Here is a 14,243-nt window from a genome sequence, read left to right on the forward strand (position 1 = left end):
GTGGAAATCACTTCCCCTTTCTGGCCTATAGCAAACTTCACCAAGCCAGAAGGAATGTGATTTGTTGCTGTGGTACTGTCATCTTGCCAACCCTAAGCTGCACAGTTCTTGGCCCCTAAACAACATTAAGACCAAGTCAAGGTATTCTGCCAGTTTTTCCAAAGCAAAGTACCCTATTTTAGCTTGCACATTTATGTAACCATACAACTTCTTGCATGTTATGAGCAACCACATTAAACCTGTATGTAAAATTTGGGATCAATGGATAAGCTGACTAAATGTTAATATTGTGTATTAGATGGTAAACTCACAATGGTGTATTTACTGTCTAAGAATAACTCTTCAAACAGAGGGCATGTGTGTGTGGAGTACAAAACAAAATTAGAAGTATTAGTGCTATCATACCAGTTGCAATTAAATACCCAGAATGGAGAGGCGAGATGAATGTCCACAAAACATAAACTTCCTTTGATATTCTTATTTTTGTCCTCTGTTAACTACACTGATACTTTATTCATGTTTCTCAGTTGTTCCTGCATGTCACTGACGATGTCAAAGACAGAGGACAATCGCCTTTTTTTAGAAATTAAACCTCCATAAATTGTAACAACAACAATTTAAGTGAAAGACAAAAAACACATTGATCCACTTAAATGATTCACTTTTGTTTCTGCCATTTGCTCTCTAATGCAGCTTTTAGATGACACCAGTGGCTTAAGGGCCTGTCTATAGTGTCTAATATAGCAAGGTAATGGCACTTTTGGTTACAGTCCACTAACCACAGCCGTGGTCATCCCTTTAACATCCCTCGCCGTCAGTCCGTTGACCCCAATTAATAATGATTAGCCTGTCGGAAACATACAAATGGAACAATAAAATGCAGAACCTAACTAATTAATGACAACCATTTCTGCTAATCGTTGATAAACAGAGACCACTTAGTCTTGATCACCGTGTGCAGATAAAACCAGGTCAGCGCTCTTCAGGCCCCTCAAGCGAAACAGCTGTAGTTCCAGTTCAGAAAAAAATGCAGACTGTTTGAAATCCAGAATGTAACTGCAACATACAACCCATTCACAGTGTGGAATAGTAGCTTTAGTCAGTTACATATTTTCACAATTTTTGGGCCTTTTGAAAACTGAAACTTGTATTATATTGAACATTATGTATGATAAAGCCAATATTACTCTCAGGAAAATAATATAATTTTAAGAGGTTCTGCAAACAACATTACACAATGATAAACTACATACATCATAAACTACAGTGACAGTTTCTGCCAATTCAGCCGTTTGACATGTTTTTGTGACTAGTGGTGGCTTTTGAGACACTGTTAATTATAACCACCACTGCAACAGCTGCTGCTGGTCATGTAATGTTTGTCAATGCTTTTCTTCCTCTTCCTCTTTTTCAGCTTTTTTCACAGATGCTGGTTCATGTTAATGCCACCTGAAGTTGGGTAGGCTTAAAGCGAAACACTTTTTGGGCAATAGCTCAAAATCCGTGAAAAATAAAAACTTTGCAGCCAGTATAGGCCTTTGTGAATTTCAACTATATTTATTTGCTTGTTCATAATAACATAAAGAAGCTATTTCTCAATTAAATAGATCAGCTAAGATTTTGTTTTACCAAATATATTAGAACATGCATTCCTCTGTAGGCTACTTCTGATATTATGTGGTCTACAGTATCTTCAGAATTGATTTTTTCATCAATTCAAATGGTCCCCCTAGTCACTTGTTGAAGCACTAAAATCATGCAATCTTTCATTCCATTGGGCAGTTCACACATGCTCTTGGACCCCTTGCAACTTAAATGTATTATTATGTATAATAAATGTATTACTATTACTGGGCACAGCCGTGGCCTACTGGTTAGCGCTTCGGACTTGTAACCGGAGGGTTGCCGGTTCGAACCCCGACCAGTAGGTACGGTTGAAGTGCCCTTGAGCAAGGCACCTAACCCCTCACTGCTGTGTGTGTTTCTCAAAAGAGTATATATTCTTATACTATACTTATTAGTGTGTACCCCGGTCCTGTTATACATGTTACCCTATATTTTGTATTATTTTAAAACATGTTCTTGCCTCCAACTAACAATACTAAATTCCACAGTGTGTGTGTGAGAGAGAGAGAAAGAGAGAAAGAGAGAGAGCAAACAAAAAACATGCACATACCCAAACAAGGGCCACAATGCACTGCAGGGACATACTCCCAACAATCTGTGAGAGCACTGGAACTTTACAATACGATATTTTAGAAAGCTCAATTTCCCTGTTATTTGATCAATATGAAATAACTATCTGTACATATGGGGAAAAATCATGATTTATGACCTCAAAAGATGTGAGCATCATCAATTGTAAGCCTTAGTCAAAATGTCTAAAATAATTATTACATTTCTGTGATCAAATAAATAATATATTTTCCAAGTGCACAATCATCAGTTTGCAAAGGATTTTCAAATAGTTTTCAGCAATATGAGCAAATGCTGGTTCATGTAATTATTCCAATTTGAAACATGCAGACTCCATTAGTTGTCAAGCAATTCCAAATATTGATTATTGTCCAAGTTACAGAGCTGGGAATAAAAAACTATTAAACTCAAGCCGACTGTAAACAGCAATACAGAAGAGGCTTCTCTTCTGCAACTTTGACCTTTTCAGTGAAGTGTTAAGGGGGTATTACTATTTACAAAAATGATCTGTTCTTAAGTATCTGAGACAGCAATGTTTCATCTTTGTCCTCTCAATAATGTTGAAAAATGGGACATAACTACAATGGCCACCACATTTACTGGCATCACGATAAAGATAAGTAAAAAGAGTAGAAAAAGAGTAAAAAATCATCTTTTGACCATTATTTCAGTTTCACAGTGGAAACAATGAGGAAAATCCAACCTTAAAGGGAAACAATTGTTTTGAGAGAAAAATCGTCATAAATAAGTCAATATTACAAACACAAACTTATTTTGTCACAATCTTTGGCAAGACTGACATTAAAAAAAAAAAGTGTTAATGAACTTTCAAGCCGTAATTCATTATTTCTTGGTCCTTGGTATCATTAAGTCAATGAAATACCTGGGCATTTTAAATGAAAAATATATTAAAACTGGGTCATGGATCATCCAGCAGGTCAGTGAACCAAAACATATGTCCAGATCAAACAGAAATGATTTCTGCATGGTCATCTCAGTTCCCTGATTTGAAATACCTAAACCAGTGGGATGAGCAAGAGAAGAATGCACGAGAGGACATAGGAATCTGGGTGATATGAGAATATTCTATAAGAATATCCTCATAAGAAATATATTTCTTTATGAGGATCTTTTTCAATCCAGAACAAATTTACTTCCCTTTATGATTGGATTTTGCCTTATTGTTTGCATTGTGAAACTTAAGATAAAATGTGATTTTGTTTTGTACCTCTTTTTACTCTTTTTAACTGAGCTAAATTAAATGCTGAATGCAATAACTGCAGTACATTTGAAAATTTCAGCTATATGGTAATTGTTTGGTTGAACATATATTTTACAAATTTTCACGGTCAGACTGACACCTGCAGGACAGAGGAGAGAACTGCTTAGAATCATCAGCAGTTTTTTACAGTTTCAAAAACAAATGACAAGTAAAGGGGGTAGATATTAGTTTACTACACATAAATATGAAAACAAACCACAAGTCAAGATTTATTTGGGCCACTTTATTCGTTGCCTTTTATGTATAAAACCTACATTGATTTAAAAAGCTTTACAATTTGTGATATAAAATATAAAAAATGGCTGTATAAAATTCGAATACATTGTTTCTTCTCCAAAATTATATTTCAACATGCATTTCTAAAACAATAGGCATTTGAGTGGAAGTATGATTTAAAACAATAGTAACAAACATGTAACAAACAAACATGTCCTGTAATTTAAAAATTGTAACAGCACTGCTGAAATTGGTGTCACAAAAACCAGAGGCAGGGATTCTGTCACATAACAGTCAGTATGTCATGAATCACACCTAGTTTCTTCATTTAAAAATCTCAATTTGTTTGCATTCTTTATTCATATGTGAAATATCCACACATATACCCATTATCTGAGGCAAATATTAAATACAGGGGAGGGGGGCAGATAATAAGGTAAGTAAGAAACAACTCAACATTTTTCTTGAGAACGGTTATGATACATTCTCCTTGCAATATGTCATGTAGTGGTAATGACATGGATGTTGATGTTGATGATGACTACAGCTGATGACGGGTTTAGCTGTATATCAAGGCCATGGTGTTCTTGTTGTGGTTTATGTTCCCATTTGAAAAGTCTTCATAGGTGTGTGTGTGTGTGTGTGTGTGTGTGTGTGTGTGTGTGTGTGTGTGTGTGTGTGTGTGTGTGTGTGCGCACGTGCGTGTGTGTGTGTGTGAGAGAGCACTGTAGTTGCAGTCCTTACAATACATGAGGCAATATAACATTAAAGACATAAGAAAAGCAAGCAAAGGAAAATTGATTGCACTTGTGTTCATATGGCTTTCTTGTCTTCCTCTACTGCCGCCAGGCTGTTTTTGAACACTCAAAACCTGACCAGATGGCCTCAAACACCAACACTACCATATACTCAAGAACTTGGTCAATAGAAAGTCATAGAAGTAGAACATCAGAGTTGTGCTTTAAGTTCTGCTCCTTAAAACCAAGACATAAGAAATGACACTTCTTTTCTCCATACATTGGGCACTTTCTCCCTAGAACTGCTTAGATAAAAAGATGGTTTGCCCCTTAATGTGCATCAAAATGTCAGCCCAACTGGTGGAGATCATTAGGGCTGTTTAACCTACAGTACTGCTAATGAGCAAATGTATGCATTGAATTGGTCATGAACATGCTGCACAGTGCATGTTGTCCAATAAAATTGGGTTTAGACTGCACTTAATGCAAAAAAAAGTAGATAGACTTTCAAATATATCAAATTATACAAAATTGATTGTTTGGCATATTGTAAAAGTGGTGTGGGTTGTAGTAACTTGAATGTTAACGTTTGACCTGTTTTGGCATGCCCTATCATTTTGGTTAGATTCAGTATATTGTTCACACCGTATGTACTCGTACTATGTTCACAATTATAGACTGAACACTGCAACATACTATTTCAGACATGTTCAATGCCGGATTGAGTATTTTTGAACTGTTTGACAACACTGACTCTCAATCAGTGCCAACATCCAAATAAACATATTCATATTCTAAGCACTGAGCATCACGTCTAAGATGTCACTGAAGGAATATGTCATATATTTCAACTGTGGCAACTTCCAAGTAACATAATTTCACTTAAAAAACACCAGCAAATGGATATAGGCATTTTGATGGTTACACTGACAGACATTGGTCTATATTTTGGCTTGCATCTGTTTTTTTTTCTCAAAAAAAAAAAAAAAAAAGTAAGAAAACTGTCTCTTACAATCAGAGTGGCTCCAGGTGTCCTTAGAGCCACAGCCACACTCTCACGCCACACCACAGCCACGCTCACACTCCGCCAGCCAATCAGCAGGCGTGCGGCAGCGTTGCTGTGTTGTTGGCCCCGCCCAGCTGCCCCACGGCCAGCATGAGGATGTCCTTCTTCTCCTTGTAGAAGCGCAGCTCGCGCCCCGCCAGCCGCGCGTCCTCCAACTCGCGCTCGGTCGCCGCCACCTCCCGGTTGATGGTGCCCGCCACCACCTGCTCCCGGTTTACCCAGTCGGCCGCCATCTGCGTGCGCATGTCGTCATCCAGCGCCCGGTGCGAGTAATGAGCCAGGACCTCCTGATGGAGAGGGGGGGAGGGTGCATTCCATTAGGGGTTGACTTATGCTTTAGTTTTATTGGGGTACTTAATCCAGATACTGAGCACTTAAACTTCACACAAAACGTTAATGACTGTATGCACTGAAGCATGCACGCTTGCAATCTAATGCCATTAAATGGTTTAAGTGTGGTAAGTATATAGCTGCCTTGTATTATTATCAATTCTACGTGGCCTAAGTGCTGGTTTAGAAACTGATCACTAGTGAAGACATGAATGGTTATAAATACAGTCTGAAAAGTTCCCATTCACCAGTAGCATATGGCAAATACAGAAGCTAGACCCGAAACGCTTAATTTTGAGTTAGGAGATACTTAAATTGTCACAAAAAATTCCATTCTACCTGACGGGAACACTGCCGCTCCCTCATGGCCTTCAAACTTCCATTCCAGTGGAGCAGTTGGAAAACTGTCATTAATTCCTACCAAACCAATCCAACACATATTACGTAAGTAAGAGAGCAATGTACCTCAGGCTCAGAATCATCTGCATTCCTTTATTATGAATGGAGAAGCAGATCATCTAAATGGTAAGCTTCAAATGCTGCTACAAGATCTACTGTGAACATTTTTTTGTCAAGGTATCTATGGATGATTTTTGTCATTATTTGTCATGAATGAATACAAATGCAAGTGAAAGAGAAACATAGGAAATCTTTATACTCTAATATATACTCTACTATACTGTAATATACTATATCAGTATGTACAAATAAAAACAAAGAAGCTCTGATGTCATCCATCATATAACAAATGAGCAATTGTACGGGTACTCATAATAAAGACTAACAGAGAATCCAAACACTTGAGTTCAACCATTGCCGTCTTATTGGTTGTAATTTGTCTCCTTCTATAAACATTTAATCTATGAGAGAAACACTTGAAGGCCTGATGATGTGGTGTGTCTACCTCCCACCACCAGTGACCAAGTTAGGTGAAACACTGTTGTGTAAAAGAGAAATGACATGACGGACAATATGAGTCTGACTAGGTGAAATTTGTATATCTACTGCAAACCAATTTCTGTAGCAGACACAATATAAATTTCATAGCACGAGCTAACATACATCATGAAATTGGGCAGCCTGCAGTGTAGAAACATGTCAAAACAACTGGTGAGATTGTTTGGGTAAGCTAATTCCATTCAACATACAGCATAAACACAATGCCATAAATGGACTGCACAGACATAAGGTCCCAGTACACAGATCATGCTCAAGCAATGAACTTTTCACGCAAGATGCTAGATATCCTTGCAGGCACTTTGATGGCACTCTTGCCTCTACTAAGTGTCCGATCTAAATGGTAAATGAGCGACCCTTGCTCCTCTAAAGCGTTTTACCTGAAACTCGAGCATGGACTTTCCTTTATTGGATTCCAGCATGAAGCGGAACGCGCCAATCCCTGTGTTGGGGTTGTCTGCCTCTTCTCTGTTTCCCTGTGAAAACCAGAGGTGCGTTCAAATTCCCAAACATATGCAAACGTTTGCAAACAGTTTCTGTTTGCCTTGAGTTTGACGAACGTTTGCAAACACTTGCAAACAGTCTGAGGAGGTAGCTCTTCTCGAACATACAGCCGGAGCTGGAAGTGAGCTTGACGTAGGGAACAATGCAATTATCGTTACAATGGAATGTTGATACCAAATCGTTGAAATTTAACTGTTCAGAGAAAACATGTTCACTACAAACGCTTGCCAATGTGTGCCGAATTTGAATGCACCTCAGAAGTGTTGGCTCCTTATCTATGGTCTATTATGAACATAGCATGAGGTCTTTTTACATGTCATTGTGCTTCCAGATAAGATATTCAAATGTTCAGAAGTTCCTATGCATGGATAGACTATATCCTGAAAATATGCACTATTTACTTGGAATTGTCTGGAAGTGGAAATGTCAGCAAGTGTAATGTCTCTAACAAAACAGAAAAGTTTAAACATTGCATTGTTTTCCACAGCATTTATGTAGGCAACTCTGCATGTTATTTTTGGCATTACTGCATATAGTAACGACCTAACACTTGCTGTGTTGAAAGGAAACTTATACAAACACTAATCCTTTTTGTTCATAGTTGTTCAGCATGTGTTTCTCATTATGGCATCACTGTAGTTAGTACATAGAGATGAGATAAACACATTCCACTGACTGAGTTGTATCTGACGTGAGACAGCCAGTGCTGAATAGTTTTTATTTTCATCTTCGACACGAGGGGATATACATTATGACGTTGCTCCTTACGTTGAATGAGGCGAGAGCTTCGCACACGCTCTTCTCGATGAAGTCGTCCGTGATACGGCGGGATGGGTGCTCATTAAAGACGGAGTTCATCAGAGCAATCTTAGCCGCGCTGCGTCTGGCTTCGGCCTTTGTTGGACAAAACTGTTGACAAAATAGTAAATTAGGTGGTATCCATTGAATGAACTAGCTCAAGCACAAGGAGGATAGCGGAGAGAGAAAAGCTGTCACACAACATTACAATAACATTTCCCATGAGTACAAAAATATGTGAGTTAACCCTTGTGTTGTCTTAGGGGTCAACATTTACCTGCTATAATGTTTAACAGCATAGACACCCCCCTAAGAGATCTATTTACAACTTGAAATTTGGTGACTACTGTGTCCCTAACATTAGAAAAAGTCAAAGATGGCTTTTGTTCATATTTCCATAAAAGCTGTACACAATAAAGATGACTTACATATAACAGAAACACAAAGCACATAGTATACCTACACACATACCTACACATATCTACAGAGTAGACTCCCACACACACATTCACACACCTACAAACACACATGGACTGAACTGAACTTTTTGTGGAGGAATGGTCATTTTGATCCGAGGGCAAGGGGAGTATACAGAATATGAGGACAACACAAGGGTTAAAATTATAATGTAGCCAATTGCCAAATTTGAAACAGTTGTGTGTAGTACTGCAAACCTAACGTCATGCAAGTTCAGGGCAAGTTCTCTTAATCATTACAACAGCCAAAACAATGTCCTCCACAACTAGAATCTGAACTTTGACCTCTTTTCCACGCTTACCTGGAAACTCCCAAAACAGCTTCCCCCAGGAAGGCTGACGTAGCACACGTAGGGGGGGTTGTTGGAGGGGACCATCTCGTAGACCACTAGCGCCCCGTTTCTGAGGTCCGCCCCTCGAGACTGCTTCATCTGCCAGAACTCCTGCAGAGCCTCCACCACGTTCACTGGGAGAAAGACACCATTCGAGGCAAATGAAGAACGGCTTGCGGTGTAGCCTAGGCCTATTTACAGGCTGAAGACAGGGATGATCTAATCTACAAATAATCCATTGTTTATGTATGCACAGACCATCCAGAGTGTGCTACAATTCAAAGCTGTTTAAGTGTTTAGAGATTGAATGGCTACAAATACATGCTTTAATTTGTTTCAAATGTTATGATGACTATTCTCACAGAAGTTTATCCAAGTACAGTTTGGCTGAACAAAGTTACATGAAGTGATTCACTGTAAAGACGGCTGCCCAAGAGTATTGGCAGTTGGTCAATTGGTGACATCTAGAGGAATACACAGAATACCATTGACATAAAACATTTGGAATTACTTAAAAATACATCTGTGGGATACAAATGATTAAGAAAGTGCTCCTTCTCTGAAACCATCTTGCAAGCATCTCCTGGGAGGAGGGTCGAGGGCTGCCACATAATCTCTACTACTAACTGTGTATAGCACAAGTAAACCAAGCTATTCCTGCGATTTGCTCTGAAGCATTCCAGGGTGAACACCTGGCCTTACAACAGTTCGATTCGCATCATAACCGTTCAAAGAGGCCAAGAAATTTCATGTGAGCTACGAGATGTTGGCAAAGCGCATTGAGAACTGGAAAATTGGCTAAGAAGACATATTGTGTAAACATCTTAAGCCTGCTTTGGGAAGAATGACCCAGAACAGGATTCATGCTTGTCCAACACGTTCCATAGGAATTCCACTATATATTCCCATAACCTATCGATATGAATGAAAGCAGTAGACATAAAGGCCTATAAGAAAAACAACGAATGTCCGTAAATATTGTAAGATACTTTTACTTTACAGATAGAATGTATGATTAGGTTATGTTTTTGAGCAGAGCATCTGTTGGCTATGGAATGCAAAGAGGAACACCATAGCCAAAACAAATCACTCTTACCTCTTCCATATCCTTGCGTATGTTTTGCAAAACTTCTGACAACGGCATCAACTGCTTCCCGCAACACAGCCGGGTTGGCTGGATTGCATAGCCCAGCACTCGCCATTCCTGCAGCCCCCAGAGTAGCAGAGCCCATGACGCCCAACCCGAGGCTGTGGAACTGTAGCGGCGGCGGAGGCGGCGGTGGTCCCGGGGACACAGATAGGGGAGCCGAGGCGGATTGCGGGGAGGTGGTTGGTACAGTTACACCGGGCCGCAAAGAACGTAAAGTACCAGTAGACCCTGCTCCATATCCCATTCCGTGTCCTATTCCAGATCCTATCCCAGATCCTATCCCGGGCTGTAGACGTTGAGAGCGAAGAGATTCCATTGTCTCAGCAATGACACGCACGGCGAAAAGGAAAAGGTAAAGAAGCCAAACAAAGCGCGGACATTCACAATCGCGCGTATGCTATTTAATACTTTTGCTATACGTTTAGAATAGAGCAAAGCTGTTTTTTCTCAATATCTTTTATTAAGACAGAGGATACGACTAATCTGAGCTACAATCCGCTTGTCTATTCCGTTAGTTTTGGTCAGGATTACATTGCCTGGCTGCCAATCTTCAGTGGGCGGAGAAAGATTTTGGTCACGGGGACGGACTGACTGATAGGCTACACTGTGCCTAACATTTATTCACCCATAAATTATGTTACACGCTGCCTTTAAACAAACATTCAGAACGAACACAACCGTCTCCAACAAAATTAGCATAGCTTTATCTGTGTTTTTTCCGGTCTATATATGACGCCACTAGGGCCAGCCACACAGATGATCCACAAGGCCAATCTCGAGGCGTCTGCGGGCTTGTCAAGGCCACGTTCAAGATAAAGCAGAATGGTTTTGTACATCATCATGAGAATTTTAGACCAGGGGCGGGTCGTCCTGAATGCATTGTGAGTAGCCTAGTTTCTCTGACTTCTTGTATGCATTTGGCTTGTCCATCCTTCTCAGATGTAGACCTACTCAAGTTTTAGAAGTGTCGTAGTCCATGTTCTATGAATATAAATCCAGCTGGTTTATATAGCCTAGTGTGACAAGTGGTGCTTTGTTCTCGTGTTTATATTGTATCTTTCTGCCTTGATTAAACCAGAACACACCTAAAGATATTCTCTGTCATTGTGCGGGTGTAGTAGGCCTAGGCCTACTCATGCTTACATTTTTCATATTTCATTGCTTTGTTTGTTACTTTGATTTAAAAATGTTACCCACTCATCTACATTACAGTTACATAATGGGTTACACTCTTCATTGTCACCCATGATCAGTTAAGTTCAGTTCAGTCAGATTCAATACTCCTGGATGACCCATAGTAACAAAACACACATGGCAGCGCACTGAATTACTTCAAGAGCCCTTTAATGGATGTTGGTGTAGTGAACGACAGACTCATGAGGTAACATGACAGATTAGACTCTTTACTGGCTAATGGCCTTGGTCTGCTCAATCAGCTTCCTGAAGATGTCTTCCATCTGGGCCTGGACGGAGTCGGCCAGGGGCCTGAGCTGAGCCTGGACGGACTCGGCCAGGGGCTTGAGCTGCTCCTCCATGTTGGCGGCAAGGGGCTTGATCTGAGACTGGATCTTCTCAGCCAGAGGCTCCAGCTGGGCTTTGCTGTCCTGAAGGTAGGTCCTGTAAGGAGAAGGTAAGGCAAAGCAAGTTTATTTATACAGCACATTTAATGTTGTAGCATATGCACATTGTAAATGCAAAGTGCTTTACAAATGATCAGATAAAAGAACATTTGAAAATAAGAGATTAGAAATGCTAAAGTGCATTAAAATGTTTAAAAGAAGACATTGAAACAAAATATTAAAAGGGAGGAGTGTATAAGATCAGCTAAAAGAACACTGAAATAAATATAGTGTAAAAGCAGAGAAGTGTGAGAACATTTGCAGGTTTACTTTTGTGGCTTACATCAATGTTTTAATGTATCTTGTGTGTTTTGGTTGTTGCCATCACTACACCACCATGATCAAATACCTTTCAAAATACTATTAATTCTGTATAGTTTAACTTGGATTGTGCAAGAGCACATTAAAAGAGTACAGCAGAATGCCCTGTTGAGTTACAGCTTGGCAAATGAAAGACACTTACTGGGCCTGAGCGGTGAGCTCGTGGGTCTTGAGGGCCTCGACCAGCTCCTGGGTGGTGCTTGTCAGCTTGGTGGACAGATCCTGGAAGTACTGAGTCAGCCTCTCAATATCGGCGTTGGCATCAGCAGCCTCATTTACTATAAGGACCATCAAAGAAGAAATTAATATATGTGGTGAAACAGTAAACGGCAAATGTTGTGTTAAAATGGATTGAGAGAGAAAGAAAGTTGGTATTCTTTGAGCCAGCATGCTCAGAAATTAGCACAATCTGTGCTTTTGCTATTAGTATGAGTAATCAGGATAAAACTGAAAACCTTATAATTAAACACATTGATATTAATATATTAATATGTCAGTTGCAACATTTTTAAAAAGAAAGGACACATACCGTGGGCCAGAGCCAGCACGGCAAGGACGGCAACCAGAGCGAATTTCATGACTGAAGATCTGGGTTAGGCACCTGACATGGACAAAATCACAGTTATTTCCTTGAAAGGTGAAAATAGATCAATACAACAGTTCCACTCAGAGTAGAAAGTAACTGGCCTGGCTAAACTACTACCACATAACCTTCTCACTGAGACTGAATTACAAATCTCATTCAAACTATACACACTGATGACATTTTACTAATAAGAGTTGACTAGAGAGTTAGCGGAACATGATGTTATCCTTAAAAAAAACAAAAAACAAGTCTCAGTCGTATGTCTATTTGCAGTCCAGCAGTTGTGTAGAAGGCCCAGGAGGAGTAGCAGAGGAACTCACCTGTACAGCAGAACCTTTTTGACCTGATGGTACCTGTGTCTCTGTGCTCTTCGTATTTATGGATAAAGGAGCAGAGGGGAGGGGCATACGGGCAGATAAAGGAGTGCAGCATTGATTCCTCATCAGCAATTGAGGGCGTATGCTGACCCTTGTCACAGGGCTGGCCACCAGGGCAACTTTCTCAAAGTCCAACGGTCCCCTTCAGCGTGCTGACGCCACACATACTGAAGCTGTGTTTATCTTAGTATTTGATTAAGAATCAAAAGGACATGTGATCTTGACAAGACAAGATGGGAGTTTGTTTTGGAGCCATGTGGTTGAGGACCACAAGCATGCCAGTGTGGATTGCTCAGGTGTTGGTGAATGGTCTCTGACCAGGGATCTCAAAACATTCGCCCCCACACATCTACAACAGTTACACAAACCAGAGATTCCCCTTCTCTTACTCACAGCCATGTGGCAGTTCACTTCATTTTCATTTATTTGAACACCAAATACTGAAAAACACTGCCCACCATACCAGTTGCCACCAGAAACCTTAGTCTAACCTGGAAATAAATGCTTTCTGTATGATTACCCTTTTAATTTGGCCTCAGTCACAGATGTACTGATATCCTGTGTACTAGCATACACTCTTATGGCCTACAAGAGCATACACCTTGCTTAAGTAACAACAAATCCATTCCAACTCTCATTCCTGGTTTATTTGTGTCACATAGCACTCATGTTCATGTCTCATATCTGCCATTTATATGTATAACAGATAAATAATACAACTTTGTGTGGAAAGGGTGTCAAATCGTGCTGTTGGATATTGTGACAGAATTGTATTTTTGACAAGCCTTCTTGTACTGTACATCCAAAATATCATCGTCAATAATATAGATTTTTTTTATTATTATTGCCATTTTTTTTTATAAGAACTGTGGATGACTCTAACCCAGGACAAATGGGTAGACAAGGCTAGAGCCCAAACTAATCATATATCTATGAGAAGGTAAAGTACAAAATAGGGACATTGCAGAGCAACCAAGGACATTAAACCCATTATGCAAGTGAAACCATGCTTGTTTAAATAAAGGATGCTAAAGAATGGAATTAAAAGAACTGAGCTCAAAGCATTCCTTTTCCTCAGTATATCCTCATAAATAAATGAAATACATTATGACTACAGTATATTACATTATCAAGTATTTAGAACAGCGTAGGTACAAAGTAGCTAGTACACCTTAAAGTGCCTTTCATCGAACTTTCCAGTCTCTATACTGCGAAAATCAATTAATCAGCTGATAATAACCCTCTTGATCAAACTGAGAATTGCTGCCATTAAGGTCTGATTGCTACAGCAGTTCT

The 14,243-nt window shown here is 39.7% G+C and overlaps 2 protein-coding genes across 2 annotated transcripts; both read right to left on the reverse strand.

Annotated features, from left to right (window-relative positions):
• Positions 1-3,680: 3,680 nt before the first annotated feature.
• lix1l (limb and CNS expressed 1 like) lies at positions 3,681-10,760 on the reverse strand. Its single transcript, XM_042076181.1, has 6 exons — positions 9,991-10,760; positions 8,865-9,028; positions 8,057-8,197; positions 7,165-7,260; positions 6,167-6,244; positions 3,681-5,784 (listed from the first exon to the last, which is right to left on the reverse strand). Exons 1-6 carry the CDS (start codon positions 10,358-10,360, stop codon positions 5,527-5,529), a joined length of 1,107 nt encoding a protein of 368 aa, XP_041932115.1. The 5' UTR covers positions 10,361-10,760; the 3' UTR covers positions 3,681-5,526.
• A 611-nt stretch (positions 10,761-11,371) lies between these two features.
• LOC121695397 (type-4 ice-structuring protein LS-12-like) lies at positions 11,372-12,977 on the reverse strand. The gene is made up of 4 exons (XM_042076186.1): positions 12,891-12,977; positions 12,514-12,585; positions 12,127-12,262; positions 11,372-11,661 (listed from the first exon to the last, which is right to left on the reverse strand). Exons 2-4 carry the CDS (start codon positions 12,560-12,562, stop codon positions 11,448-11,450), a joined length of 399 nt encoding a protein of 132 aa, XP_041932120.1. The 5' UTR covers positions 12,563-12,585; positions 12,891-12,977; the 3' UTR covers positions 11,372-11,447.
• Positions 12,978-14,243: the final 1,266 nt, after the last annotated feature.

Source organism: Alosa sapidissima, chromosome 21 (assembly GCF_018492685.1).
Source record: "Alosa sapidissima isolate fAloSap1 chromosome 21, fAloSap1.pri, whole genome shotgun sequence".
Classification (NCBI taxonomy): Eukaryota; Metazoa; Chordata; class Actinopteri; order Clupeiformes; family Clupeidae; genus Alosa; species Alosa sapidissima.